Source organism: Coregonus clupeaformis, chromosome 34, assembly GCF_020615455.1.
Source record: "Coregonus clupeaformis isolate EN_2021a chromosome 34, ASM2061545v1, whole genome shotgun sequence".
Classification (NCBI taxonomy): domain Eukaryota; kingdom Metazoa; phylum Chordata; class Actinopteri; order Salmoniformes; family Salmonidae; genus Coregonus; species Coregonus clupeaformis.
Genome location: NC_059225.1, coordinates 17895143 through 17922928, shown reverse-complemented (window position 1 = coordinate 17922928; position 27786 = coordinate 17895143). Strand labels below are relative to the sequence as shown.

The 27786-nt window shown below is 45.0% G+C and overlaps 1 protein-coding gene across 3 annotated transcripts in view; it reads right to left on the bottom strand.

The window, feature by feature from the left end:
- Window positions 1-4493: 4493 nt before the first annotated feature.
- Window positions 4494-27786, bottom strand: part of mllt10 (MLLT10 histone lysine methyltransferase DOT1L cofactor) — a 72473-nt gene continuing 49180 nt past the window's right edge. For 2 of the 3 annotated variants that reach the window (XM_041861661.2, XM_041861664.2), the window contains 9 exons: window positions 18744-18898; window positions 10840-10957; window positions 9575-9656; window positions 8028-8227; window positions 7708-7857; window positions 7552-7616; window positions 7145-7422; window positions 6834-6915; window positions 4494-6279 (listed from right to left, as the gene is read on the bottom strand). In XM_041861661.2, the coding sequence (XP_041717595.2) occupies window positions 5989-6279; window positions 6834-6915; window positions 7145-7422; window positions 7552-7616; window positions 7708-7857; window positions 8028-8227; window positions 9575-9656; window positions 10840-10957; window positions 18744-18898 (1421 nt within the window). In that variant the 3' untranslated portion in view covers window positions 4494-5988. The remainder of the gene's footprint in view (window positions 6280-6833; window positions 6916-7144; window positions 7423-7551; window positions 7617-7707; window positions 7858-8027; window positions 8228-9574; window positions 9657-10839; window positions 10958-18743; window positions 18899-27786) is intronic. The other variant, XM_041861662.2, reaches the window with a different exon arrangement.

The following is a 27786-nucleotide window of genomic DNA, read 5'->3' as shown; positions in this document are numbered from 1 at the left end:
ATACAAAGAGTTAATTAGAAGACCCAATGTATTTAAAGACACACACACTCTCTCTCTCTCCCTCCTCTCTCTCTCTCTCTCTCTCGCCTGTCCTTTCTTTACTGAACCTCCCCAGTTTTTGACTACATTCCACGCTCAGCGCTGTGCTCTCAGTATCTTTCTCTCTCTTTCTGTGCATCTGTGTGTATGTGTGTGTGTGTGTGTGTGTGTTGGGGTCACTGGACCACATGTAGTGCTGCCTTTCCCCACCCTTGAAGAGACTGGTGATAGGTGGAGGGGATGGGGGAGGGGTCAGAGAGAAGAGAGGGGGTGTTACAAGGCCTAGATTGTAGGCTGCAAAAAAAATAATGGAAAATTGCATTTATGCACAAAATCTATTCACACATCCATACTCTCTCTCTCTCTCTCTCTCTCTCTCTCTCACACACACATGTTTGTTTTACTATCCTTGTGGAGACCAAACAATTGATTCCCATTCAAAATAATATTTTTCCTAACCCTAAACCTAACCATTAACCTTAACCACTACCCCTAACCCTAATTGTAACCATAACCCTAAACCAGCTTTTTTCCTTGTGGGGACCTGCAAAATGTATTTTCCTTGTTTTACTATCCTTGTGAGGAATTCTGGTCCCCACAAGGATAGTAAAACCCAAAACACGCACACAGGGCCTCCCTGCATCTCCATAATAAATGAACTCCCACGCTCCTGCAGGTGAATGGGTCTCTGTGTGCGTGGCGCAGCCTGCGGGTGCCTGACTAAAACGAATTGCCCTCCTCATGTCTGGAGATTACACCCATTTTAAATCCTATCCCCTTGACATCCGTTACAGCTGGAATTATTTAACATAGCCTTATAGGAACGACTCAGGCCCTTCCTGGACTAGGTTCTATTATTAATTATTATGAGTCCAATAATGAGCCAATGACGTGTCTATTTTTACCTGATGATCTCAGATCTATATCCCGTCACATTCATCATAACCATGCAGGATTACATTAATATCTGCCATCCTAGGGTGTCTGGGTCATGACAGTTCATCTTTCATCCTGATCCTGAACCGAGAAACACACAGGCCCGACCAGACCCGGTAAACAGACCCATTCACCCATGCAGCCTACACTGACTTCATAACGTGATATGTTCTATTTATCCACCAATCACAGTAATCAATTGATTAATCAATTAATGTTGATCCTCACAGGGGGAACTTAAAAGCATGCTATTGCTAACATTGACCTGCATTGGTTTTTGGTTAGGAAATGCTAATGGTAGTGCCTACAAAACCAAAGCATGGATTACAGTTTCGCGTTGTCCGTAAACTGATTTCAAGGTAAGGAAAGAAATATGTACATTTGTAATTCAGCTGAACCATCCCTTTGAATATTATTTGAAACATTCATCAGTTGATAGGCTACAGTAGAGCCTTCTACAACAAAGGGCTCTGGACTGCAGTAGGCCTTAACTAAACATGAAAGCATTACAAAATAAAAGTAGCCTAATATAATCTCGTCAGAGAGTGCTCAGAGTCAAAGTAGATACAGTTATTGAAAATGAAAAGGCCTATAAATAGATGCGTGTAGCGTTGGCTAAATTAGTCTAGATGTAGCTAACCTGCTTCTACAGTGCTGCTGCTCACGTTGTCTCATGCGACAACGCACGTTTGTGTTTACTGTGTTGCCTGTATTTCCCCATTGCGATGGTGAAACACATGCACGGTAAATTATGCATTTAGGCTATATTAGTTGGATTTCTAAATAGGATATTTTCAGAGTGCAAAGTCTAAATTTAACGTAAAATAAACAAATACATTTCAGAACAAAATATCTGGTTTATTTTAAGGCTCTGTGGGCTGCTATAGCCTACATTGAATCGTAGTTTAGTGGTGTGTTCTGCCGTTTTCCAGTTGTCAGCGGGGTGGAGTTGATCTGTAAACCGAGCGAGGTGCAGCGGACTGTGGTTATAGCCCACAGTCCTAACCGTTGACTTCGGCTCCAACATGGAAAACGAGAAACTGAAGACTGATCACCGTTAGTCAGTCCGTGTCTGAAATGTCTCACAGTTTAAAACAGAGTTGCACTATAAACAATATATTCTAAAAACAGTCGATGGGGAATAGCAGAAATAAAACAAACCGACTGTTTTTAGAATATATTGTTTATAGTGCAACTCTGTTTTAAACTGTGAGACATTTCAGACACGGACTGACTAACGGTGATCAGTCTTCAGTTTCTCGTTTTCCATGTTGGAGCCGAAGTCAACGGTTAGGACTGTGGGCTATAACCACAGTCTGCTGCACCTCGCTCGGTTTACAGATCAACTCCACCCCGCTGACAACTGGAAAACGGCAGAACACACCACTAAACTACGATTCAATGTAGGCTATAGCAGCCCACAGAGCCTTAAAATAAACCAGATATTTTGTTCTGAAATGTATTTGTTTATTTTACGTTAAATTTAGACTTTGCACTCTGAAAATATCCTATTTAGAAATCCAACTAATATAGCCTAAATGCATAATTTACCGTGCATGTGTTTGACTTTTGTTTTCACCATGGCATTTAAAATAGGCCTATTATAATTGAGTTTACATGATCAGATTTTGTGTTTGTAAAATGTCAAATGTATTTGTTCAATAACAAATAGTGTAATAATTTAAGGCACTTCAATCATGAGGTTTTGAGTGATCATTTCCTAAATATTTCAACAAATTCTAAAATGGACATTATTTCATAGGCTACACACCAAGCCTTCCAATGTATTTGTTGCTTGATATAGAATGAGAGAGTAGGGGTAGAGGCCTTCTCCCCTCTCTCTAGCAAGCTCTCTCTTCCCATTCTCTGTGAGCCCTGGGCAGGCAGAGTGGCTGGGAAATCCCCCTGCTCTGGAAGAGGCCTGCTGGGGTTCAGGAGTGGACTACAGAGAGATGAAGATTAGGAAAAGAGAGGAGACAGAGAGAGATTAGTGTCAGATGGAAGCTTTGCATACTGTCTGTACTGTACATACACACACACTAACATCCTTCACTCAGTCGTATAGGTAAATAGCTAGAAAGGACATTAGAAGTCTGTGTGTGTATTGAGGGGAAGAAGTATAGGACAGAGTAGCCACAGAGAGTAGGAGTAGTAGTTCTAGGAAGAGATGAGTATGGAGAGGGGTAGGATGGGGGGATGGACAGAGGAGTGTCAGTTAGCAGAAGAATACAGGCTGTCTGTGTGTGAAGAGGGATGAGGGAGAATCCTGCTGCTTCTCCTCAGGACCATTATCCTACAGGAGAGGAACCTGTGGGGGGTATCCTATACACATAGGTCTGATCCCGTCAGCTGCTCCCAAAGGCTTCAGTGCTTTCCTCTCTTCTATTCTCCTCTCCTCTTTCCCTCTACCCTCTCCCCATACCCTTTCTCTTCTCCTCCCTCCCTTTTTCCTCTCCTTTCCTCCGTTCCTGGCCCTAAACACCTCTGTCAGAGCGATCTGGTTCTATGCTGAACAGGAATCTTGGCCAGGCAGTTTTCAGTGGATCATCCCCCTCACGACACGCACACAGGATTAACCCCCTCACGACACCCATCCCATAATAATTTAAACCAAACTACAGCTGCTAATGGTTTTCCGCCACACTCTTGAGTTATTCTAACTGGTAATTATATGATTAATTTGAATGACTAAATTGAATAACTCATTAGATGTTTAAATGAATTACTAAATGCATGTTTAATTATTACTTAGGACTTCTTTTGAGCTCTTCATCTGGACATTTTGGGCCAGTTTCCCGGTCCCAGATGAGCCTACTCCTGGACTAAAAAGCTCAATGGAGAATTGTGTGTGAACCTGCACCCCTGATGTTCTGGGGCTTAGTGTTTGACTTTTGATCAGGCACCTCGTTGGGCAGCATGGTTGTCCTCCCTTAGCTGTCCCCCCCCCAGCTGTTCGGGAAGCAGTGGCTGCTGGGAGGTTATCAATGATGGACGCCAGCTCTGCTCACACTCCTGAAGGGGAATGCTGTGAATGGATTGAATGAGAGGGAGGAGAGGAGAAAGGGGTGATGTCGAGAAGAAAGACGGGGGAGGAGAGAAGGAAAGTGGTAGACAAGGAGGTAGGGAGGGGGCATGTTTAAACAGCCTGGACTTGAGTGACAGGGCTGATAGAGGGTGGGCGGAAGAGGGGGGTTGAAGAGTTGCTGGGGGGGCTGAGATGTGAGGGGTAAGTGAGCTTTTAATTTCCCCGAGCAGAAGCAGATGTAGCAGAATGGTACACACACACACCGCTAGGCAGCGGGAAGGCATCAGGGACAGGGGAGCACAGTGTGTTTGTGTGTGTGTGTGTTTGTTGGGGCAGGGGACCCTGGACCAGTATAAAATGGGCATGCAGAAACTGTTAAACACTAGAGAGAAGACGGCTAACGATAGAGAGCGAGAGTCAGTGTTTATCATCATTTCATCCGTCCAGAGATAGAGGTTAAACAAAGAGAAACACACGTTATTAGACAGCAGGCTTAGAGGAGGTAGATCTGTTCTTTATTCAACCAAAGTGTAAAAATGCTGTTGACAAAAAGCACTTGAACAGGGCTGTTAATCAAGCTTTAACCGTCTTCCCACTAGCTACACTGTGACTCCTCATCTTTTCACCAACAGTCTCTTTCTTTCTTTATCCAGAACATATAATTATTTTGGTGTTTTGAAATACAAACATTTGAGGAGGTTTTATGATTTTTCAGTTGTACAAAATTGATCCAAACAAAAGTGAACACAGATGGAAACGTGGTGCCCAGAGGTGGCGTATAAAATGATGGTGCAAAACGAATAAAAACAACAAACCAATGTCCCTGCACATATAAAAATAAATTAATACTTTGTGTCCAGTCACCATCGCCTGTTGTCTGGTCCTAAGATTTTCACACACAAAATTAGGCTTCATTGGCTATCCTTCACACCAACACGGCCAATCACAATCACTTATTTACACCCCACAGCCAATGAAAAATATATATTTATTTACACAAACGACGTCAAAACTGTGGCATTGAACCCACGCCCCTTCCCACAATAACAGCTATGTACACAATCACCACCACCAACCACCTCCATCCGCCAGTAGTTCAATCTAATCTCAATACACAACTTTTTTTCCCCCCATCAAAAATGTTTACAGCAAGATTTGGGTGTGAAACTTTAAACAGTAGTATAAAACAAATGTTTGAAGAACAGTGGGTACTTTGAAAATATAGCATCCTGTACCCATTATTACATAAACAAATGCTAAATAAATAAAAACAGAATTTATAAAGTTGGCTTCAGTATTTTGTGAACGCATCAAAATCCATTTCCTGGCTTCCAGCTTCTCAGAATGTTGCATGATCTGTTGCCTGGTCAATGCAGCTTGACAGCCAGTAATATGGTGAGAATGGATGACTGACAGGTCGAGGAGCATGAGTAACCCCGCCCCCTCGGCCTTAGGCACTTGGGGAATGGACCCTGACTTGCCAGTCCTGACTGTTGTGGATTCCTATTGGCCGATGCTGAGGGTTGAGGGACCCTGATAGGCTGGTGTGTGAAGTAGGTAAAGCAGAAAGAGAGTCATAACAAGGCTTCCATGGCTGAGCGGTCAGTCAGTCTTACATTAGAGTGGTCTCTGGTTAGGTCTTATGCTGGTCCATACACTCAGACAGACAAGAGGTAACAGCAGTTACATGTCCAGTGCAGGACTCCTCCATCTCATAAAACTGTAAAATGTCATAGTTCCCAGACCTCATCTCTCCAGCAGAGCTATGAGTCATCGGTCAGCTGTGTTAGTGTCCTCATAGTTTTTGTAGTTTAAAGTAATTGTAGTTCTGTGGGCTAGCTTGTGTGCTGAACGCACAGTACTGATCAGAGTTCATATGATGGTGGAGACCCCTGAGAGATAGAGAGAGATGGATAGAGGAGAGACAGAGATAAAAAAAAAAAGAGAGAGAATGAGCAACAGAAAGAGCAAGATTGCTGTTTTGTGGGTCAGGTCTTCTCCTGTCCAGTGACTCCTACAGCCTTCTCAGCCAGCCGGGGCTTCTGTGCAGTGGCGTGTGTGTGTGTGTCGGGGTGTGAGTGTGTGTGTGTGTGCAGTGCCAGGAAGGGGTTGGCGGTGATGGTGCCCTGGCCATGGGAGGAGGAAGGGAGGGAGGTGATTGGCAGCTGAGCGGAAGAGAGAGCGATGGAGGGAAGCTGGGAGGAGGAGGAGAGAGACTGGAGTTGGTGGAGGTCCTGTTGTTGCTGCATCAACTGGTACAATAACACCTGCTGCTGTTCCTGGAGGGAGGGGGGAGGGGAGGGGAGGGGGAGGGGGAGGGAGGGGGGAGGGGGAGGGGAGGAAGAGGAAGAGAGAGAGGGGAGGGGGAGGAAGAGAGAGAGGGGGAGGGGGGAGGAAGAGAGAGGGGAGGGGGGGAGAGAGAGGGGGAGGGGGGAGGAAGAGAGAGAGGGGGAGGGGGGAGGAAGAGAGGGAGGGGGAGGGGGGAGGAAGAGAGGGAGGGGGAGGGGGATGAAGAGAGAGAGGGGGATGGGGAGGAAGAGAGAGAGGGGGAGGGGGAGGAAGAGAGAGAGGGGGAGGAAGAGAGAGAGGGGGAGGGAGAGGAAGAGAGAGAGGGAGAGGGGGAGGGGGAGGAAGAAAGAGAGGGAGGGGGAGGAAGAAAGAGAGGGAGGGGGAGGAAGAGAGAGAGGGAGGGGAGGAAGAGAGAGAGGGAGGGGAGGAAGAGAGAGAGGGAGGGGAGGAAGGGAGAATTAATCATGTGACCTTGGAACTCTGATAAATAAGCCTGCTGTGTTTAGTACAGTGGTGCTAGGTGTGTGTGTGTGTATGTGTTTACCGCAGAGGGCTGTGAAGACAGTAGCTGTTGTAGTTGGTGCTGGTGCAGTAAGAGCCTCTGCTGCTCAGACAAGGCACCCAACCTGAAAACACACAGACATATACACACACAGTTAGAAAACTACAACACACATACACTCTCTCCCCTGCTTTTAGCAGTAGCTGAGCTGCAGGAGAAAGTATAAGGGAATCAATTTGAAGCCAAAAACAGACAGACATTTCAATCAATGGAAGGACAGGCAGACAGAAAGACAGACTACCAGGTAGCCAGGCAGACAGACTCAGACAGACAGTCAGATGTAGTGTACCTACCTGTTGTTAATGGAGCTGGAGATGGGCAGAGTGGCGCTGGTTCCCGGTGCAGAGGTGTGTGTGTGAGTGTATGTGTGAGGGCTGGAGGTAGTCTGTATGACTCCGTTCAGAACCCCCACTACCCCCCCCATCCCTAGCCCCGCTCCCCCTCCCAGCATCATGGTTCCCATGGCAACCCCGTTGAGCTGAGGTGGCTGGGGGGGGCTGTGAGAGACGGAGGGGGGGGTGGACAGAGAAGAGGTAGATCCACCACTACTACGACCACACGACACGCTATCCTGAGAGAGAGAGAGAGAGAGAGAGAGAGATAACTTTGTTAACCAGTATCTCCTATGCAATCTCTTACCATTCCAACAGCCCTCTGTAATGACAGTATAACAACTAGTGTGCTAGCTGGGTTCACTCACTATGTGCTGGAGCTTCAACTGCCTTACCTGAGCAGGTATGGGTAGAGAGGAGTCACTCTTCACATCTGTAACACACAACATCACACAGGCAGGCAATGAGAGTGACAGTTTGTATGCGTGTTTGTTAGGGTGAGGCGGTAATAGGAGTGTGTGTACCTTGGGCAGCAGCAGTAGGAGTGAAAGGCACAGACAGCTGAGCTGACAGGAGCTGCAGTCGTTCTTTCTTCATGGTGAGAGTTTTAATCTGGTCCTCTAGACGCCTGTTCTCCTGCTGCAGCTGGTGGAGGGACTTCAACATCCCCAACACTACCACAGAGAGAGAGGGAGAGAGTAGGAGAGAGGGAAGGAGTGACGGGGGGACGGGACGGGGGGGGGCACTATATTAAACCAATACAATTTAAGTATCCAAACAATGCAATGATAGGCGAGTAGATTATATTTGATGAATAAAGTAATGTACGTGTGTGTGAGCTCACCATCTCCCTGTGCTCCTTGCTGCAGTAGGAACTGTTGTCCGTCGCTCCACTGTCTCTCCAGCAGCTGTTCTATAGAGGTGGCCACCGGGGGTGCTGTGTCTCCTCCACCTCCCTGACCTGACCCTAGCCCCCCCAAACCCAACCCTGACCCCAACGACCCTGCTGGGTCATACCGGATCTGCAGCCCACCTAGAGGAGAACTGGAGGGAGAGCGGGAGGGGTGGGTGAGAGAGGAGGGTTGGGGGGGAGAGAGAAAAGGATATTAACAACCAAACATAACATCAATTTGTCCTTAAAGTGTGAGCTATTGAAAAGGGGGAGAGAGAGAGAGAGAGAGAGAGGTGTGTGGTGGGCACCCACGGTGCAGTAAATCACTGAGTTTAGACTGATGAGTGAAAGAGAGAAATAAGATGGGGAGGAAAAAGAGAGAACTACACACAACGAAACCAAACAACTTATTGGAAAATTCAGCTAGTAAATGTTCTCCCCCTTATGGAGCAAACTGAAGGAAACCTTTTTCTTCTTAAAGGGAAGATAGCAGAATTAGGTTGCTGATAACATTCTGATTTGTTTCATCCTTCCAACAAAAAATCCCAATATGACATTTCACTTTTCATTTGCATTGTGGGAGAAATGTATATTTAATCTGAATTTGACCTAAGAAGTAAAGCGTTCGGAAAAGTGATGTCAAGAGAAGAACACACAAGTGAATACACAGCAGGAGTGAAGCCACTGTCCACATAAGACGGTAAAGACCCACATCATACAGAGTCCTATTGTTTTAGAAATATATTTTTGGCACTGAATAAAGCCAACTTACACTATATATACACAGGGTATGTGGACACCCCTTTAAACACACGCTATTCACCATAAAAACAGAGAAAAAGGCAAACTATCTTTGTAAAAAGATAAACGAGCAAAAAGAAACGCAAGCGCAGAGCTGAAGGACCTTTCCCACCATCACAGAGGAGAGATGGAAACACCTGTAGGGGGAGGAGAGATGGAAACACCTGTAGGGGGAGGAGAGATGGAAACACCTATAGGGAGAGGAGAGATGGAAACGCCTGTAGGGGGAGGAGAGATGGAAACACCTGCAGGGGGAGGAGAGATGGAAACGCCTGCAGGGGGAGGAGAGATGGAAACGCCTGCAGGGGGAGGAGAGATGGAAACACCTGCAGGGGGAGGAGAGATGGAAACGCCTGCAGGGGGAGGAGAGATGGAAACACCTGCAGGGGGAGGAGAGATGGAAACGCCTGCAGGGGGAGGAGAGATGGAAACGCCTGCAGGGAGAGGAGAGATGGAAACGCCTTTCGGGGGGGGGGGGAAGAGAGAGGGAAAGAGACCAGAAAGAGTGTTTGTGGGAGGGAGAGAGAGAAACCCACACACATAAGAGGCCAGCAGAGGGGAAGAGAAGAGAGGAGAGGAGAGGAGAGGGGGATGGGCAGAGATTTTTTTGTGTGGAATGTAAATAAGGGCTCACTGGTAATAGGGGGAGTGTGTGTGTGCTCACTGGGTAAAAGGGAAAAATGTGTGTGTGTACTTACCGCGGACAGAGGGTGGTCTTGGGAGAGACTCGTCTGGAGAAGCCCGGAGCTCCAATGCTGTTTCCATCTCCTACCTCCTGATCTATACACACACACAAACAGTAAACAACACACTTACCACACTGTGATTGCGTCTCTCTCTCTCTCTCTCTCACACACACTTTCTCTCGCCATCTCTCTCTTCTCCCTCCAGGCCAGACGTCTCTTTTCATTTTCCTCTGCCAGAGTAATAAATCACACACACACACCAGCATGCACACACACACACACACACACACACCAGCATGCACACACACACTCACACACCAGCCAGCATGCACACACACACACCAGCATGCACACACACACACCAGCATGCACACACACACACCAGCATGCACACACACACACACCAGCATGCACTCGCCTCCACTTAAGAAAGTCAATCTTAACTCCGATTTTACCCCCTTCCCCTCTTTTCTTTTCCTTTATTTTGAACCCTTTCCATACTTCTACCAGCAGCCCGTCATTCAAAAGCACAAACACGCCCACGGTCAGTTGCAATATGGTTAACCCCTAGAGATAAGGGAGGACCAATGGCTGCAGGTGGTACTGAAACACCAGGAAACACTTTATTCCCCACTTTTCTCCTGCTCCTCCCCCTTCAGCCCGCTCCCCCCCCTTTCCTCCCACTCCTCTCCCTTATTCCCACCACTCCCCCTTTTCTCCCACTCCTCTCCCTTCATCATCCCACCCCTCCCCCTTTTCTCCCACTCCTCTCCCTTCATCCCGCCCCTCCCCCTTCATTCCGCCCCTCCCCCTTCCCCCCCTTCAGCCAGCTCCTCCCCCTTTTCACCCACTCCTCCCCCTTCATCCCGCCCGCCCCTCCCCCCTTTCTCCCACTCCTCCCCCTTCCTCCCCCCTTTCTCCCACTCCTCCCCCTTTTCTCCCGCTCCTCCCCCTTCCTCCCGCTCCTCTCCCTTTTCTCCCGCTCCTCCCCGTTCCTCCCGCTCCTCCCCGTTCCTCCCGCTCCTCTGCCTTCATCCCGCTCCTCCCCCTTTTCTCCCTCTCCTCACCCCTTTTTCCTCACGACCTCCACAAGCACACCACCTTCACCACCCACTCACTAAGTGCTGTATGTGTGTATGCATGTGAGTGTGTGATGTAACCTGAGCAGTGGGTCAGTGGGTGTTGTGATCTCTGAACCCTCTGTAGACCATGGAGCGTGATCTATCCATGATCAAACACACACACACGCACACACACACACACACGTTGGTGCCAACCTGCGGGGGAAGCCTGAGACTGTGCGATGAGAGCAGCCATGGCAGAGTTGGGGTTGAGTCGGTTTCCAAACATGTGGGAGGGAGCCATGTTGAACACTGGACCTGGTAACCCACTCACCTACAGGGGAGAAAGAGAGACTCAGTTACAATATATGGAGGATGACTGGATGGAGTTGGTAACATAAGGGGAGACGCACACACACCCACTTCCTTATTTCAATTTGCAACGCACGCACACACACTGTGCTTGGAGTAGCTCCAAGTCCTCTATATGTAGTAAATAGGCGTGATATCCTGCTTCCCTGGGCCCCCTCTCCGCTCAACTATGTATGGGAGGTGGGGGTCAGGGAGTGTGTATGTGGGGGGTGGGAGTTGGACTTGGAGGGTGATTGGTGGAATTAGAGTATGACCGCCCCCCACCCCCCTTCTCCTCCATGGTGCCTGTCAGATCACATCACAGTAGAGGAGACAGAGAAGGGAGGGGGGGAAGGGGCAGAGAGGGGGACAACTGGGCAAATAGAAAGAGAAAAAGAAGAGAGGCGGAAAATAGAAGCCCCTGCTCATTTGGAAGGTGGACGGGCTAAGAGTTCAGGGGTCAGAGATGGGGGGCGTAGCTGGAGTGGTTCATGATGTTCTATGGAACGATATGAAACATGAGCCCATAAAAAACTTAGGGCTGGCACAATTACAGTATAACTGTGTAAACGACAATTATGGATGAAGACAGTCATGAAAATAGAATCGCCTTCATAACCGTAAAAATAATCAAGTATATATTTTGTTTTTAGGTGTGTGTGGAAAGAACAGCTGACTGAAGGCAATCGTGCGGTTGAGTCCGTTTCTGCCTTAACATGGACTCTACAGTAACATGGACTGTATAACTTGATGAAACTTTGTTGCTCCTTGCTGAAACAAGCAAGGTGTTGTAGCAAACAAGTCTTTGGTTGCCAAGGAAATGCCTCCCCTCCCTGTAGCAACAGTCAGGAGTGGAGAAAATGTGTTTAGAAAAAAACGAGGGCTGTCCAACTAAACAAAATCTTGGTCGACCGAGAGCCATCTGTTCTTTCGACCAATCGATTGGTGGAAAAACGTGTGTTGTTCCATATATAGACACATCCTATGTGTTTTAATCACATTTCAATTTATAAAGCCAGGCACATGTAACAGTTAGGCTGTTGATTATAGACCTAATTAAGTTGGGGTTTCCTCTCCTCACTTTTCTTAGACAATTAAGGCAAGGGCTGTTTTCTCGTCTCCTAACTCCGCCGCATTGTTCTCAACACCAATATGCTGGGTAACTTTGCTATTATGCACATAGCATACAGTGGGGAGAACAAGTATTTGATACACTGCCGATTTTGCAGGTTTTCCTACTTACAAAGCATGTAGAGGTCTGTAATTTTTATCATAGGTACACTTCAACTGTGAGAGACAGAATCTAAAACAAAAATCCAGAAAATCACATTGTATGATTTTTAAGTAATTACTTTGCATTTTATTGCATGACATAAGTATTTGATCACTTACCAACCAGTAAGAATTCCGGCTCTCACAGACCTGTTAGTTTTTCTTTAAGAAGCCCTCCTGTTCTCCACTCATTACCTGTATTAACTGCACCTGTTTGAACTCGTTACCTGTATAAAAGACACCTGTCCACACACTCAATCAAACAGACTCCAACCTCTCCACAATGGCCAAGACCAGAGAGCTGTGTAAGGACATCAGGGATAAAATTGTAGACCTGCACAAGGCTGGGATGGGCTACAGGACAATAGGCAAGCAGCTTGGTGAGAAGGCAACAACCGTTGGCGCAATTATTAGAAAATGGAAGAAGTTCAAGATGACGGTCAATCACCCTCGGTCTGGGGCTCCATGCAAGATCTCACCTCGTGGGGCATCAATGATCATGAGGAAGGTGAGGGATCAGCCCAGAACTACACGGCAGGACCTGGTCAATGACCTGAAGAGAGCTGGGTCCACAGTCTCAAAGAAAACCATTAGTAACACACTACGCCGTCATGGATTAAAATCCTGCAGCGCACGCAAGGTCCCCCTGCTCAAGCCAGCGCATGTCCAGGCCCGTCTGAAGTTTGCCAATGACCATCTGGATGATCCAGAGGAGGAATGGGAGAAGGTCATGTGGTCTGATGAGACAAAAATTGAGCTTTTTGGTCTAAACTCCACTCGCCGTGTTTGGAGGAAGAAGAAGGATGAGTACAACCCCAAGAACACCATCCCAACCGTGAAGCATGGAGGTAGAAACATCATTCTTTGGGGATGCTTTTCTGCAAAGGGGACAGGACGACTGCACCGTATTGAGGGGTGGATGGATGGGGCCATGTATCGCAAGATCTTGGCCAACAACCTCCTTCCCTCAGTAAGAGCATTGAAGATGGGTCGTGGCTGGGTCTTCCAGCATGACAACGACCCGAAACACACAGCCAGGGCAACTAAGGAGTGGCTCCGTAAGAAGCATCTCAAGGTCCTGGAGTGGCCTAGCCAGTCTCCAGACCTGAACCCAATAGAACATCTTTGGAGGGAGCTGAAAGTCCGTATTGCCCAACGACAGCCCCAAAACCTGAAGGATCTGGAGAAGGTCTGTATGGAGGAGTGGGCCAAAATCTCTGCTGCAGTGTGTGCAAACCTGGTCAAGACCTACAGGAAACGTATGATCTCTGTAATTGCAAACAAAGGTTTCTGTACCAAATATTAAGTTCTGCTTTTCTGATGTATCAAATACTTATGTCATGCAATAAAATGCAAAGTAATTACTTAAAAATCATACAATGTGATTTTCTGGATTTTTGTTTTAGATTCCGTCTCTCACAGTTGAAGTGTACCTATGATAAAAATTACAGACCTCTACATGCTTTGTAAGTAGGAAAACCTGCAAAATCGGCAGTGTATGAAATACTTGTTCTACCCACTGTATGTATATACACACACACACACACTCACACACTACCGTTCAAAAGTTTGGGGTCACTTAGAAATGTCCTTGTTTTCGAAAGAAAAGCAATTTTTTTTGTCCATTAAAATAACATCAAATTGATCAGAAATACAGTGTAGACATTGTTAATGTTGTAAATGGCTGATTTTTTAAGGAATATCTACATAGGCGTACAGAGGCCCATTATCAGCAACCATCAGTCCTGTGTTCCAATGGCACGTTGTGTTTGCTAATCCAAGTTTATCATTTTAAAAGGCTAATTGATTATTAGAAAACCCGTTTGCAATTATGTTAGCACAGCTGAAAACTGTTGTGCTGATTAAAGAAGCAATAAAACTGGCCTTCTTGAGACTAGTTGAGTATATGGAGCATCAGCAATTGTGGGTTCGATTACAGGCTCAAAATGGCCAGAAACAAATAACTTTCTTCTGAAACTCGTCAGTCTATTCTTGTTCTGAGAAATGAAGGCTATTCCATGCGAGAAATTGCCAAGAAACTGAAGATCTCGTACAACGCTGTGTACTACTCCCTTCAAAGAACAGCGCAAACTGGCTCTAACCAGAATAGAAAGAGGAGTGGGAGGCCCGGTGCACAACTGAGCAAGAGGACAAATACATTAGAGTGTCTAGTTTGAGAAACAGCTACCTCACAGGTCCTCAACTGGCAGCTTCATTAAATAGTACCCGCAAAACACCAGTCTCAACGTCAACAGTGAAGAGGCGACTCCGGGATGCTGACCTTCTAGGCAGAGTTGCAAAGAAAAATACATATCTCAGACTGGCCAATAAAAAGAAAAGATTAAGATGGGCAGTCTGAGATATGGCTTTTTCTTTGCAACCCTGCCTAGAAGGTCAGCATCCCGTAGTCGCCTCTTCACTGTTGACGTTGAGACTGGTGTTTTGCGGGTACTATTTAATGAAGCTGCCAGTTGAGGACCTGTGAGGCGTCTGTTTTTCAAACTAGACACTAATGTATTTGTCCTCTTGCTCAGTTGTGCACCGGGGCCTCCCACTCCTCTTTCTATTCTGGTTAGAGCCAGTTTGCGCTGTTCTGTGAAGGGAGTAGAGTACAGTCATGGTCAAAAGTTTTGAGAATGACACAAATATAAATTTTCACAGTCTGCTGCCTCAGTTTTTATGATGGCAATTTGCATATATTCCAGAATGTTATGAAGAGTGATCAGATGAATTGCAATTAATTGCAAAGTCCCTCTTTGCCATGAAAATAAACTTAATCCCCAAAAAACATTTCCACTGCATTTCAGCCTTGCCACAAAAGGACCAGCTGACATCATGTCAGTGGTTCTCTCGTTAACACAGGTGAGAGTGTTGACGAGGACAAGGCTGGAGATCACTCTGTCATCCTGATTGAGTTAGAATAACAGAATGGAAGCTTTAAAAGGAGGGTGGTGCTTGATATCATTGTTCTTCCTGTTATCCATGGTTACCTGCAAGGAAACACGTGCAGTCATCATTGCTTTGCACAAAAAGGGCTTCACAGGCAAGGATATTGCTGCTAGTAAGATTGCACCTAAATCAACCATTTATCGGATCATCAAGATATTCAAGGAGAGAGGTTCAATTGTTGTGAAGAAGGCTTCAGGGCGCCCAAGATTGTCCAGCAAGCGCCAGGACCGTCTCCTAAAGTTGATTCAGCTGCGGGATCGGGGCACCGCCCGTGCACAGCTTTCTCAGGAATGGCAGCAGGCAGGTGTGAGTGCATCTGTATGCACAGTGAGGCAAAGACTTTTGGTGGATGGCCTGGTGTCAAGAAGGGCAGCGAGGAAGCCACTTCTCTCCAGGAAAAACATCAGGGACAGACTGATATTCTGCAAAAGGTACAGGGATTGGACTGCTGAGGACTGGGGTAAAGTCATTTTCTCTGATGAATCCCCTTTCCGATTGTTTGGGGCATCTGGAAAAAAGCTTGTCCGGAGAAGACAAGGTGAGCGCTACCATCAGTCCTGTGTCATGCCAACAGTAAAGCATCCTAAGACCATTCATGTGTGGGGTTGCTTCTCAGCCAAGGGAGTGGGCTCACTCACAATTTTGCCTAAGAACACAGCCATGAATAAAGAATGGTACCAACACATCCTCCGAGAGCAACTTCTCCCAACCATCCAATAACAGTTTGGTGACGAACAATGCCTTTTCCAGCATGATGGAGCACCTTGCCATAAGGCAAAAGTGATAACTAAGTGGCTCGGGCTTAATCCCATTGAGAACTTGTGGTCAATCCTCAAGAGGCGGGTGGACAAACAAAAACCCATAAATTCTGACAAAGTCCAAGCATTGATTATGCAAGAACGGGCTTCCAGGATGTGGCCCAGAAGTTAATTGACAGCATGCCAGGGCGGATTGCAGAGGTCTTGAAAAAGAAGGGTCAACACTGCAAATATTGACCCTTTGCATAAACTTCATGTAATTGTCAATAAAAGCCTTTGACACATGGAATGCTTGTAATTATACTTCAGTATACCATAGTAACATCTGACAAAAATACCTAAAAACACTGAAGCAGCAAACTTTGTGAAGACCCATACTTGTGTAATTCTCAAAATGTTTGACCATGACTGTACACAGCGTTGTACGAGATCTTCAGTTTCTTGTCAATTTCTCGCATGGAATAGCCTTCATTTCTCAGAACAAGAATAGACTGACGAGTTTCAGAAGAAAGTTGTTTCTGGCCATTTTGAGCCTGTAATCGAACCCACAATTGCTGATGCTCCATATACTCAACTAGTCTCAAGAAGGCCAGTTTTATTGCTTCTTTAAATCAGCACAACAGTTTTCAGCTGTGCTAACATAATTGCAAAAGGGTTTTCTAATGATCAATTAGCCTTTTAAAATTATAAACTTGGATTAGCAAACACAACGTGCCATTGGAACACAGGACTGATGGTTGCTGATAATGGGCCTCTGTACGCCTATGTAGATATACCATTAAAAAAATCAGCCGTTTCCAGCTACAATAGCCATTTACAACATTAACAATGTCTACACTGTATTTCTGATCAATTTGATGTTATTTTAATGAACAAAAAAATTGCTTTTCTTTCGAAAACAAGGACATTTCTAAGTGACCCCAAACTTTTGAACGGTAGTATATACACAGCTCTGGAAAAAATTAAGAGACCACTGCAAAATTATCAGTTTCTCTGGTTTTACTATTTATAGGTATGTGTTTGGGTAAAAATAACATTTTTGTTTTATTCTATAAACTACTGACAACATTTCTCCCAAATTCCAAATAAAAATATTGTCATTTAGAGCATTTATTTGCAGAAAATGACAACTGGTCAAAATAACAAAAAAGATGCAGTGTTGTCAGACCTCGAATAATGCAAAGAAAATAAGTTCATGTTCATTTTTAAACAACACAATACTAATGTTTTAACTTAGGAAGAGTTCAGAAATCAATATTTGGTGGAATAACCCTGATTTTCAATCACTGCTTTCATGCGTCTTGGCATGCTCTCCACCAGTCTTTCACATTGATGTTGGGTGACTTTATGCCACTCCTGGCGCATAAATTCAAGCAGCTCGGCTTTGTTTGATGGCTTGTGACCATCCATCTTCCTCTTGATCACATTCCAGAAGTTTTCAATGGGGTTTAGGTCTGGAGATTGGGCTGGCCATGACAGGGTCTTGATCTGGTGGTCCTCCATCCACACCTTGATTGACCTGGCTGTGTGGCATGACGCATTGTCCTGCTGGAAAAACCAATCCTCAGAGTTGGGGAACAATGTCAGAGCAAAAGGAAGCACGTTTTCTTCCAGGACAACCTTGTACTGGCTTGATTCATGCGTCCTTCACAAAGACAAATCTGCCCGATTCCAGCCTTGCTGAAGCACCCCCAGATCATCACCGATCCTCCACCACATTTCACAGTGGGTGTGAGACGCTGTGGCTTGTAGGCCTCTCCAGGTCTCTGTCTAACCATTAGACGACCAGGTGTTGGGCAAAGCTGAAAATTGGACTCATCAGAGAAGATGACCTTACTCCAGTCCTCTACGGTCCAATCCTTATGGTCTTTTGCAACCCTCAGCCTGGCTCTTCTTTGCTTCTCATTGATGAAGGGCTTTTTTCTAGCTTTGCACGACTTCAGCCCTGCCCCTAGGAGCCTGTTTCGAACTGTCCTCGCCGTGCACTTCACCCCAGCTGCCGTTTGCCATTATTTTTGTAGGTCACTTGATGTCATCCTACAGTTGTTGAGTGACATTTGAATGAGTTGGCGGTCATCCCGGTCAGTAGAGTCGTTTTCGCCCTCTGCCGGTCTGTAGCTTTGTTGTCCCCAATGTCTGCTGCTTGACCTTGTTCTTATGAACCGCCGTCTTTGAAATTTTAAGGATGAAAGCAACCTGACGCTCACTGTATCCCTCTGCCAGTAAAGCCAGAATTGAACCCTTCTTTTCCTCACTCAAAACTTTCCTTTTCAACTCTTTTGGCATGGTCAATATTTATTTTTTGATTAATATTACTTTTGAGGTACTATTAGCACTGTTTTTACCATCCAGCTGATCCTATTGCAAGAGAATAGTGATGACCACAGCAGTGGTTTTTATACTTTTCCTCATTAAATAAGATTTGGTTCAGGTGAACACCTAATCAGTACCTAATTCAGTAGAATGAGGTGTGCCTGTGTTGGAATTCAACAGACACTGGAATGGAATGGCTGTCATACATGTAGAGATGCTGATTTAAGAAAAATGTGCAGTGGTCTCTTTTTTTTATTTTTATATATATATATTTTTTTTTACAGTGACCGCGGGCATTTGGCTGCCCAATAACCATCATCCAAAATTCCAAGACTGTCACAGCCCTAAAAACTCCTCTGTCATCCTTTTCTAAACCTATTTAAACTTAATTTAACTAGTATGTCTCTGACAGTAACGTTGATCTGACTCTGTTCAGTACAGGCCTAGTCTGTGTGTGTGGTGTGTGTATGTACTCACATGGGGGGATGCTGTGTTGGTCATGGGGGCTGTGGCAGTGAAGGGGGTGGGAGGAGCTAGGGAGGGCGTCGGCTGTTGCTGTGGCAACTCAGAGTTAGCTCCACTCATAGAAGCAGGTCCCGCCCCTGACGACACGTCACCACTGGAGAACGCACCTACAAGGATTGACATCACCGTCATCATCATACCTTTTATCATCATCATCATCATCATCACTATAAATCCTTTTTCATAATCGTAAAATAAACTCATCATTGTCTCGTGTTTATATGAGTTGTATGCAGTACAGTAGTGAGTGTGTGTATGGTACCATTAACGAGTGGGCTGGACCAAATCAACAACACATTCTCACACATGCCAGGGGTAGGCAACTAGATTCAACCGCAGGCTGATTTTTGTTGGAGTGGATGGTTAGGGGGCCGGAATATAAAAATTAGAATTTGTACACCGCAAATTGACCACACCTAGGCCCAAAAAGAGACTGCCTTTGAAAATAACAATAATTGCATACCTTAAATACATTAAGACACAATCATATGTCTCTTTTTTTAAGCATGGGAATACTTGGGAACAGATTTCCTAAAATATTTTTTAAATATTTTTTTTATAGCTGAAAACAAAAAACTACGGGCCGGTTTTGGCCCATGGCTGCCTGTTGCCGACCCCTGCTGTACACAAACACACAACCACATATTAAAAACACACCCGCACACACACAGGCATACACACACACACACACAGTAGGTGGCCTGTCCTGCCACTGACCCAGAATAACAAGCAGAAATCTGATGACTCACACGTTGTTCTAACACACACAGCTTTTCATACTGGGGGGAAAGGGGAAGGCTCCATTCATATTCATGTTACTCCCCCATCACATGCCCTCTATCTGTTAAGTTGTTGCTGCTGCTGTTTTATTGATTTCACACACACACACACACACACACACACACCCCATAACCGGTATAAACTCTGCCCCTGCCCCTTAGTGACCTCTAGGGAGGAGGGGTGAGAGGCCCCCCTCACCCCACAAAAGGCTGAATGGCTGTGGGCAGCACACATTCACTAGAGGAACAAGAGTGCTTTGTGCCTGAGAGAGAGAGAGAGAGCGAGAGGGAGAACGAAGGAAAACGAGAGATCATGTACTGCAGAAACTCCAAGACTACTCCTCAGGTCATTCAAACACAATAGAACACAGCTCATAACCTATGCAATATTGTTGAAAAAACAATCCACAATTACCAGATATTAATGTTAAAATCAGACTACACTGACTAAATTACACTACTTCATCCGATGCCATCTTAAATTATATACAAATCTAACATTATTACAAGCCAGTCTTGTAATTGAAAATTCAAAAAATGGGGTAGACATTGCTACCCTTACCCTATTGCTATCCATATCCCAAAGCTATCCTCCATTTACTACTGAGCCAATAAATTAATGGTGGGGTTACATTTATCATGTCTACACAGGAATACATATGCTTTTATGGCCTCTAGTTAATCATCAACAACACAGAATAAAGGATGGATGGATGGGTGGGTGTGTGTGTGTGTGTTCACGTTTTACTATACTTGTGAGTACCAGAACTCCTCACAAGAATAGTAAACCAACTAAAATTCAGAGAAGAAGTGAGGACATTTTGCCGGTCCTCACTTGTAAAAAAGCAATTTTAGGCTTAGGGGTTAGGGTTAAGGAGAATAGTCCTCACAAGTATAGTAAGACATAGCTCTGTGCATGTGTGTGTGGACCAGCCGCATTGGCGTAGGACTGTCCAATCGGTAATCAATCAAAGTGATCAATAAGGACTTAACAACATCACCATTCCTCACCCCTCTATATATCCCCCCCCCTCCCCGGAAACCCCTCACCCCTACTAACCCCCCCTCAGCCCCTCACCCATCCTCCTCAGGCCCGGGACCACCACGTCTCAGCCTCCAATAACGTGTGTGTGTGTGTGTGTGTGTGTGTCAGGGTTTCTGTTAGGAAAATGTAACGCCTTACAATGTGACCGGGAAGATTTTCATTTACCGGCCATTTGAGATATTTACCGGACCCATATGCATTGGGTGCATAACCCATTAGGGCATCCACCCACGGTGCTCAGAATGACAGAAATCACATTTTGATTACGGAAATGCATCTTAACAGAACATGCAACTCATGTAATGAAGCAGCCAATAAAACGTCATTTTCAAACGTTTGCCAAAATGCAATTTGTGGGAAAACACACCATTCTAAACAGCGCACCTGATAGAAGTTCCATATATGACAGAGATTAATATTTCTGTTAGAAACTTAGAAAGAGGGGGAATCTAAAGATGCAACAACTAGGATGGGTTGCTAATATGAGTAGGATTCTGCCTTTGGCTTTTGGACAACGAAAGAAAGTTGATCAGGGCATAAAATAAACACCCGCCAAAATCGGGTAGATTTAGGTATTGACGAGTAAGAATGTCTATTTCAGCACCCACTTTGGCGGGTGGTCAATTTGCAGGGCTCTACAGTGCGAGCATTCAATTCGCGAATAAAAATGGTCAAAAATCAAGCATAAGCAAATTAGAGTTAGAGTTACAAAAATGCTGCAATAGCTGTTTTCAAAGTATTTCTGCTGTTTTGTTTCACAGCTACTAATTGCACAAATAAATTATAATCCTATGTCCCACCTCTCGCAGCAACACTGCCTGGCAGGGGAGCTGAGCTCACTGAGTGAAGTGCGAAGTGCTGAGAGATTCATTTGGAGGCGTTGCACACAGGCAAAAGTTGGTCTAATTTGACTTTGTCCTCATGTTTCTTGGCTATTTACATTGTTTTGTTCACAAGCTCGGTTGTTTTTCAAAATGTTAGTTTGAGTCTGCTGCTTCAACTGATAGCAAAGAGTACACAGACATGACTCAAGTAGCCCCGTTACAGGCCCTGATATTTGGATTAAAAAGACTTGAGGTCACAATTTTTTTTATGAAATTCAGCAATATACCACATCACTTCTTCCTAATACATTTCTTGTTTTAGAAAAAAAATGTAATTATTTTCATCTACCTTCCACAGTGGCTGGTGGACCCAAAATAAAATGTTAGGCCCTGGTTCATATGAAAACCAATAGAACAGGAGAGAAATGGCATAGCAGTGAGTCCAATAGGGAAGTAAATGGAAATAAATTTGCCAAAATTATATAATTACTCCTGTCTATACAGAAATAAAATACTTCAAAATACTTCACCAGAAAGCATGACAGCTACAGAGGAATTGATGATCATTAGTTTATTTTAAATTATTGAGTTTCGGCTGTCAGTGAAAAGCATAACAAATGTGAAGATAATGTGTCTTGAGCATAAGTTAAAATGTTGAGACAAGAAGGGGAGGGGTGTGTGGTGAAGATATAGGCCAGTCTCTCTCCAGAATGGCTCAGCTGTCTCCCGCCAATTCTTGCGCATTCATTGTTTCATTGTGTGAATTGTTTGCCCTTTCATACATTTTTCTTTTATTTTTTTACATCAATTCCCCATTACGTCACCAGTAGTAAATGTAACGTTAATTCCCGTCATTTGGTTACATTAATTTCTGTTAATGCAAGTATTAATTACAGTCATTTACCGTTCTCATTCTCGGACTGGAAACGCTGTTTGCGGAGTTCACAACCCGCTATACTTGTGAGAAACAAGTTTTGGTTTATTTCATAACCATCATTTACGAGATTTGTACATTTTTTCATTGTTAGGAGTGCTCCATGTGAGCAATGAGCATGTGTCTGTTTTCTCTGTCCTGATAATGTTGAACGAGCGCGCACACCTGAGCACGCATAGAATTACCTGGCCTGCTGCGTAGAAATGTAGGAAACTGTTTTTATTTTAATATCCATTGCGAATGATAATTTAAATGTAAATTATATATTAACTATAGTTCCTCACAGTAAGCTATTTGAAAAATCTTTCCAACAATCTCCCCCTCAATAATCACAAATCCTCAGTGTTACATTGGCCTATAGGCTAAGAGTTCCATGCACTAATTACTTTAGCCATCAATGAATCACGGTGTATCAACGCGTCCATATGGTGGAGGCTGGTGATCTCGCATTAGTTGACTTTTAACTTTGAGATTTTTATCATTTTAATTCAGAATTTTATAATCAACCACGTGACAATGATTTTGAGAAACGAAAACGTTATTATTGAAATGAATCTGTTCCACGAAAAAATTTGCATATGAAAATTATAACTGGCACGCAGAATGGTAGAAATAATAATAATAATATGCCATTTAGCAGACGCTTTTATCCAAAGCATGGTAGGAACAATTTCAAGCTTCCCCAACATGAAAACTCACGCGCCGCCTATGAAGTCTTTATTAAATAATTGCCCCCACGTTTCCATGGTGGGATTTTGCCTATAGGCTACTTTGAAGCAAGGTAAGACATGCCTCATAATATAAAAAATAAAAATAAAAAAAACACAAGAAATAGAAATAAGGACAACGGGAGAAAGTAAGAAGCTATATACAGGGTCAGTTCCAGGGTCAGAAGCTATATACAGGGTCAGTTCCAGGGTCAGAAGCTATATACAGGGTCAGTTCCAGGGTCAGAAGCTATATACAGGGTCAGTTCCAGGGTCAGAAGCTATATACAGGGTCAGTTCCAGGGTCAGAAGCTATATACAGGGTCAGTTCCAGGGTCAGAAGCTATATACAGGGTCAGTTCCAATACCATATTTACAATGTGCAGGGATACTGGAGTGATAAGAGGTAGATATGTATAGGGCTAAGGTGACTAGGCATCAGGATGTATGATAAACAGAGTAGCAGCAGCGTAAATGAAGACTGTATGCAATTGTGTGTGTGTGTGTGTGTGTGTGTAGTCAGTATAAATGTGTGTGCATGTTATGTGTGTGTTGGAGTGTCACTGTGCGTGAGTGTGTAGAGTCCGGAGAGTGTGCATAGAGATAAATACAAGGGTCAACTCAGATAGTCTGTGTAGCCATTTTGTTAGCTATTTAGCAGTCTTATGGATTGGGAATAGAAACTGTTCAGGAGCCTGTTGGTGCACTGGTACCGCATTCCGTGCGGAAGCAGAGAGAATAGTCTATGGCTTGGGTGGCTTGAGTCCTTAACGATTTTTCGGGCCTTCCTTTCACACCGCCTGATATAGAGTTCCTGGATTGCAGGGAGCTCGGCCCAGTGCTGTACTGGACTGTCTGCATCACCCTCTGTAGCGCCATGCGATCGAGGGCGGTGCAGTTGCCATACCAAGCAGTGATGCAGCTAGTCGAGATGCTCTCAATGGTGAAGCTGCAGAACTTTTTGAGGATTTGAGGCCCCATGCCAAACTTTTTCGACCTCCTGAGGGGGAAGAGGCGCTGTCGCGCCTTCTTCACGACTATGCATGTATGGACCATTTTAAGTCCTTAGTGATTTGGACCCCGAGGAACTTGAAGCTCTCGACCCACTCCACTCCACTGCAGCCCCGTAGTCCACGATCAGCTCCTTGGTCTTACTGTCGTTGAGGGAGAGGTTGTTGTCCCAGCACCACACTGCCAGGTCACTGGCCTCCTCCCTGTAGGCTGTCTCATCGTTGACGGTGATCAGGCCTACCACCATCGTGTCGTCAGCAAACTTGATGGTGTTGCATAGCCACACAGTCGTGGGTGAACAGGGAGTATAGGGGGGGGACAAAGCATGCACACCCGTTGGACAATGAGCGGTTTAAAATGACTGAATATGTCTGCCAGATCACCCAGTCTTCTGGTTTGGTGGAGACCCTCACGCATAGTATGGTGTTGTTATTGTCGAAGCGTGCATAAAATGTGTTGAGTTTGTCTGGTAGAGAGGCACCGTTGGGCAGATCATGGCTGGGTCTTCTTTTGTAATCCGTAATGGACTGTAGCCCCTGCCACATGCGATGGAGCCTGTGTAATATGATTCCACTTTATTTCTATATTGTCCTTTTGCTTGTTTGATGACGCTGCGGAGCTCGTAGCGCGACTTCCTGGACTTGTTCCAATTCTCAGCAGTAGTATCAGGGTTGTCTGCGATGGCCCAGTGTGCGGTAGCCCGGTCCTTTAGCGTAGCACCAACCTCGGTCTTAATCCAGGGCTTTTGATTGGGGAGGCAGCGAACCTTCACGGTGGGGACAACGTCACCGATACATTTCCTTATGAAGCCGGTGAAGGTGGTTAGCTCGTTGATGTTATCGGGGGAGTCTCTGAACATATTCCAATCAGCGCTAGCAAACTGACCCCTGTAGCATAATCTCTGATTCTGATCACCATTTCATAACGGCACGAGTCACAGGTACTTCCTATTTGAGCTTCTGCTTGTAAACAGGAAGCAGGAGTACGGAGTCATGATCTGATTTGCAGAATAGTGGACGAGGGAGCACCTTGTATGCTTGCTTGTGGGTAGAATAACATTGGTCTAGGACTATCGCCCCTAGAGGCGAAGGAGACATGTTGATGGAAGTTTGGCATCATGTGTCTTAATGATGAGGAATTAAAATCATCAAGACTACCACTGCGCTCAAGACAGAAAAAACAATTGTTGTTGTTGATGAAGAGGCACACAACTCCCCCTCTCGATTGTCCTGACTCTACTGTCCTGTCCGCTCGGTGAATGGAGAATCCATCCAGTTGGATAGCCATGGGGGGTATCTTGTCCAAAAGCCATGCTTCAGAAAAGCAGAGAATATTGCAGTTACGAAAGTCCCGTTGGTAGCAAATCCGCGTTCAAAGGTCATCCATCTTATTATCAAGTGACTGGCCAATAGAATAGGGAAGAGGTGGCCGGTTTTCCCTTCGCCTTAATCCTGCCAGGATTCCCCCTCTCTTGCCTCTTGGATACCCTGAAAATTGGGTCGGAATTACAGAAAGAGCCCAGGGCAGATGAGTCGAAGTCGTAATTGGGGTAAATGCTGATCTTATGTTCAAAAGTTCCTGTCGGTTATAAGAAATTATAGTGGATACATTGTGAAAATAAAGTACAAAAAACACAAAAATAATCACTAAATAGAAAAGTTGTGTCAGAGCTCGCAGTTTCAATTACCAGTTGAGAAATAAAAATAGTAGCTCTTTTTAATTGTGACCCAAAACAATTTTTTTGCGCGATTGCATTTAGGATTGTTGAGCAATGAATGGCCTTATAAAACCATGTTTTACTCCAGCAACAATCATCTGAGGAGCTGCAGGATAAATCCTGCTCAAAATAGGCTCTGTATGCTGTGCGTGTGATAGTTGTGTTGGATAAATAAGATACATGATGACTAACGAAAATACACATGCCAATTTAATTCCACAAAATTATACAAATTAACCTATAGACCGATAAGCATGATGGTGAAATGTGTTAGCATCGACTGGTATTTCCATCAATTAATAAAAAGCATTATTTCTTTTCTCCAGGTCATTTTGACCAGCAACAGTTCTACTTTTCGGCTTTAAAAAAAAAATTGTCCAAAAGCCGGCAATTGCCAGCTAACGGAAACCCTGGTGTGTGTGGTTGTCTCCAATCATCAGGTTTCTCCAGGAGAGATGTATGCAGGGTTAGAGAGGGTTAAGCAGAGGAGAATACTACCACACGGAACAGCAGCCAACATCAGATCAGACGGCTGGAGTCCTGCCTGTACTGCAAAACATGAAGACCACTTTAACCCAAGCAACCCTCCTGAAGACATTAACCAGCACTGATTAACCTCCACGCACACAGACCCTCCGTACTATGAAACATTAACTCAGCCCAAATCTATCCCCCTTTCACCTCCATCCATCAAACACACACACACGTTCACACACACACATTCATTGAACTAAAACAAAAGAGAGTATGCCTATAGTGAGAAGCCTGCAAGGCAGACTCTAGACTGTGACCATTAAGCCACATTTTGAGACCTTGTGACTTGGCTGTGCAATTAAAAAAATGTATTGGTCGCATCGGTGCGGGCTGCACATTCATTCACCTCACTCAAAACGTCCTATTTTTTAGGAGGCTAAAACCATGATTTGGTCAAACAGTAAAGTACATTACCCTCATGATTCCTGTAATGAAATTGTCTGCCTGTCCGTCCCTGTTTTGCTGGGGCCTGCTGCTGTGTCGAGTGAGCCACTGTCTCTCCTTTCCCGGGAGGAAGAAAAGTGTTCTTATTGAATAAAAATTTTCAATCCAATTGCTGTCCTGTTGTCACAGATGGAGAGAGGATGTTCTAAGCCTTCTGTAGGTATACTTTTTATTTCCCAACTCTCTATGAGCTCAATAGCAAGTAATCAAATCAAATCAAATGTGTCACATGATTCTTAAACAACAGATGTAGACTAACAGTGAAATGCTTACTTGCGGGCCCTTCCCAACAATGCAGAGAAATAAATAATATTGGTAGGGATAAAGTGACTAGGTAACAGGACAGATAATAAACAGTAACAGCAGCGTATGTGATGAGTTAAAAGAGTTAGTGCTAAAAGGGTCATATGCAGATAGTTAAATAGTCAATCAATAGCTACCCGGACTAACTATTTAGCAGTCTTATGGCTTGGGGGTAGAAACTGTTCAGGGTACTGTTGGTTCCAGATTTGGTACTGCTTGCCGTGCGGTAGCAGAGAGAACAGTCCATGACTTGGGTGGCTGGAGTCTTTGACAATTTTCAGGGCCTTTCTCTGACAACGCCTGGTATAGAGGTCCTGGATGGCAGGGAGCTTGGCCCCAGTGATGTACTGGGCCGTAGCCTTGCGGTCGGATGCCAAGCAGTTGCCATACCAAGTGGTGATGCAGCCAGTCAAGATGCTCTCAATGGTGCAGCTGTTTAACTTTTTGAGGATCTGAGGGCCCATGCCAAATCTTTTCAGCCTCCTGAGGGGGAAAAGGCGTTGTTGTGCCCTCTTCACGACTGTGTTGGTGTGTGTGGACCATGATAATTACTTAGTGATGGTGACACCGAGGAACTTGAAGCTTTCGACCTGCTCCACTACCGCCCCGTCGATGTGGATGATGGCGGGATTGTCCCTCAGTTTCCTGTAGTCCACAATCAGTTCCTTTTTCTTGCTGACATTGTGGGAGAGGTTGT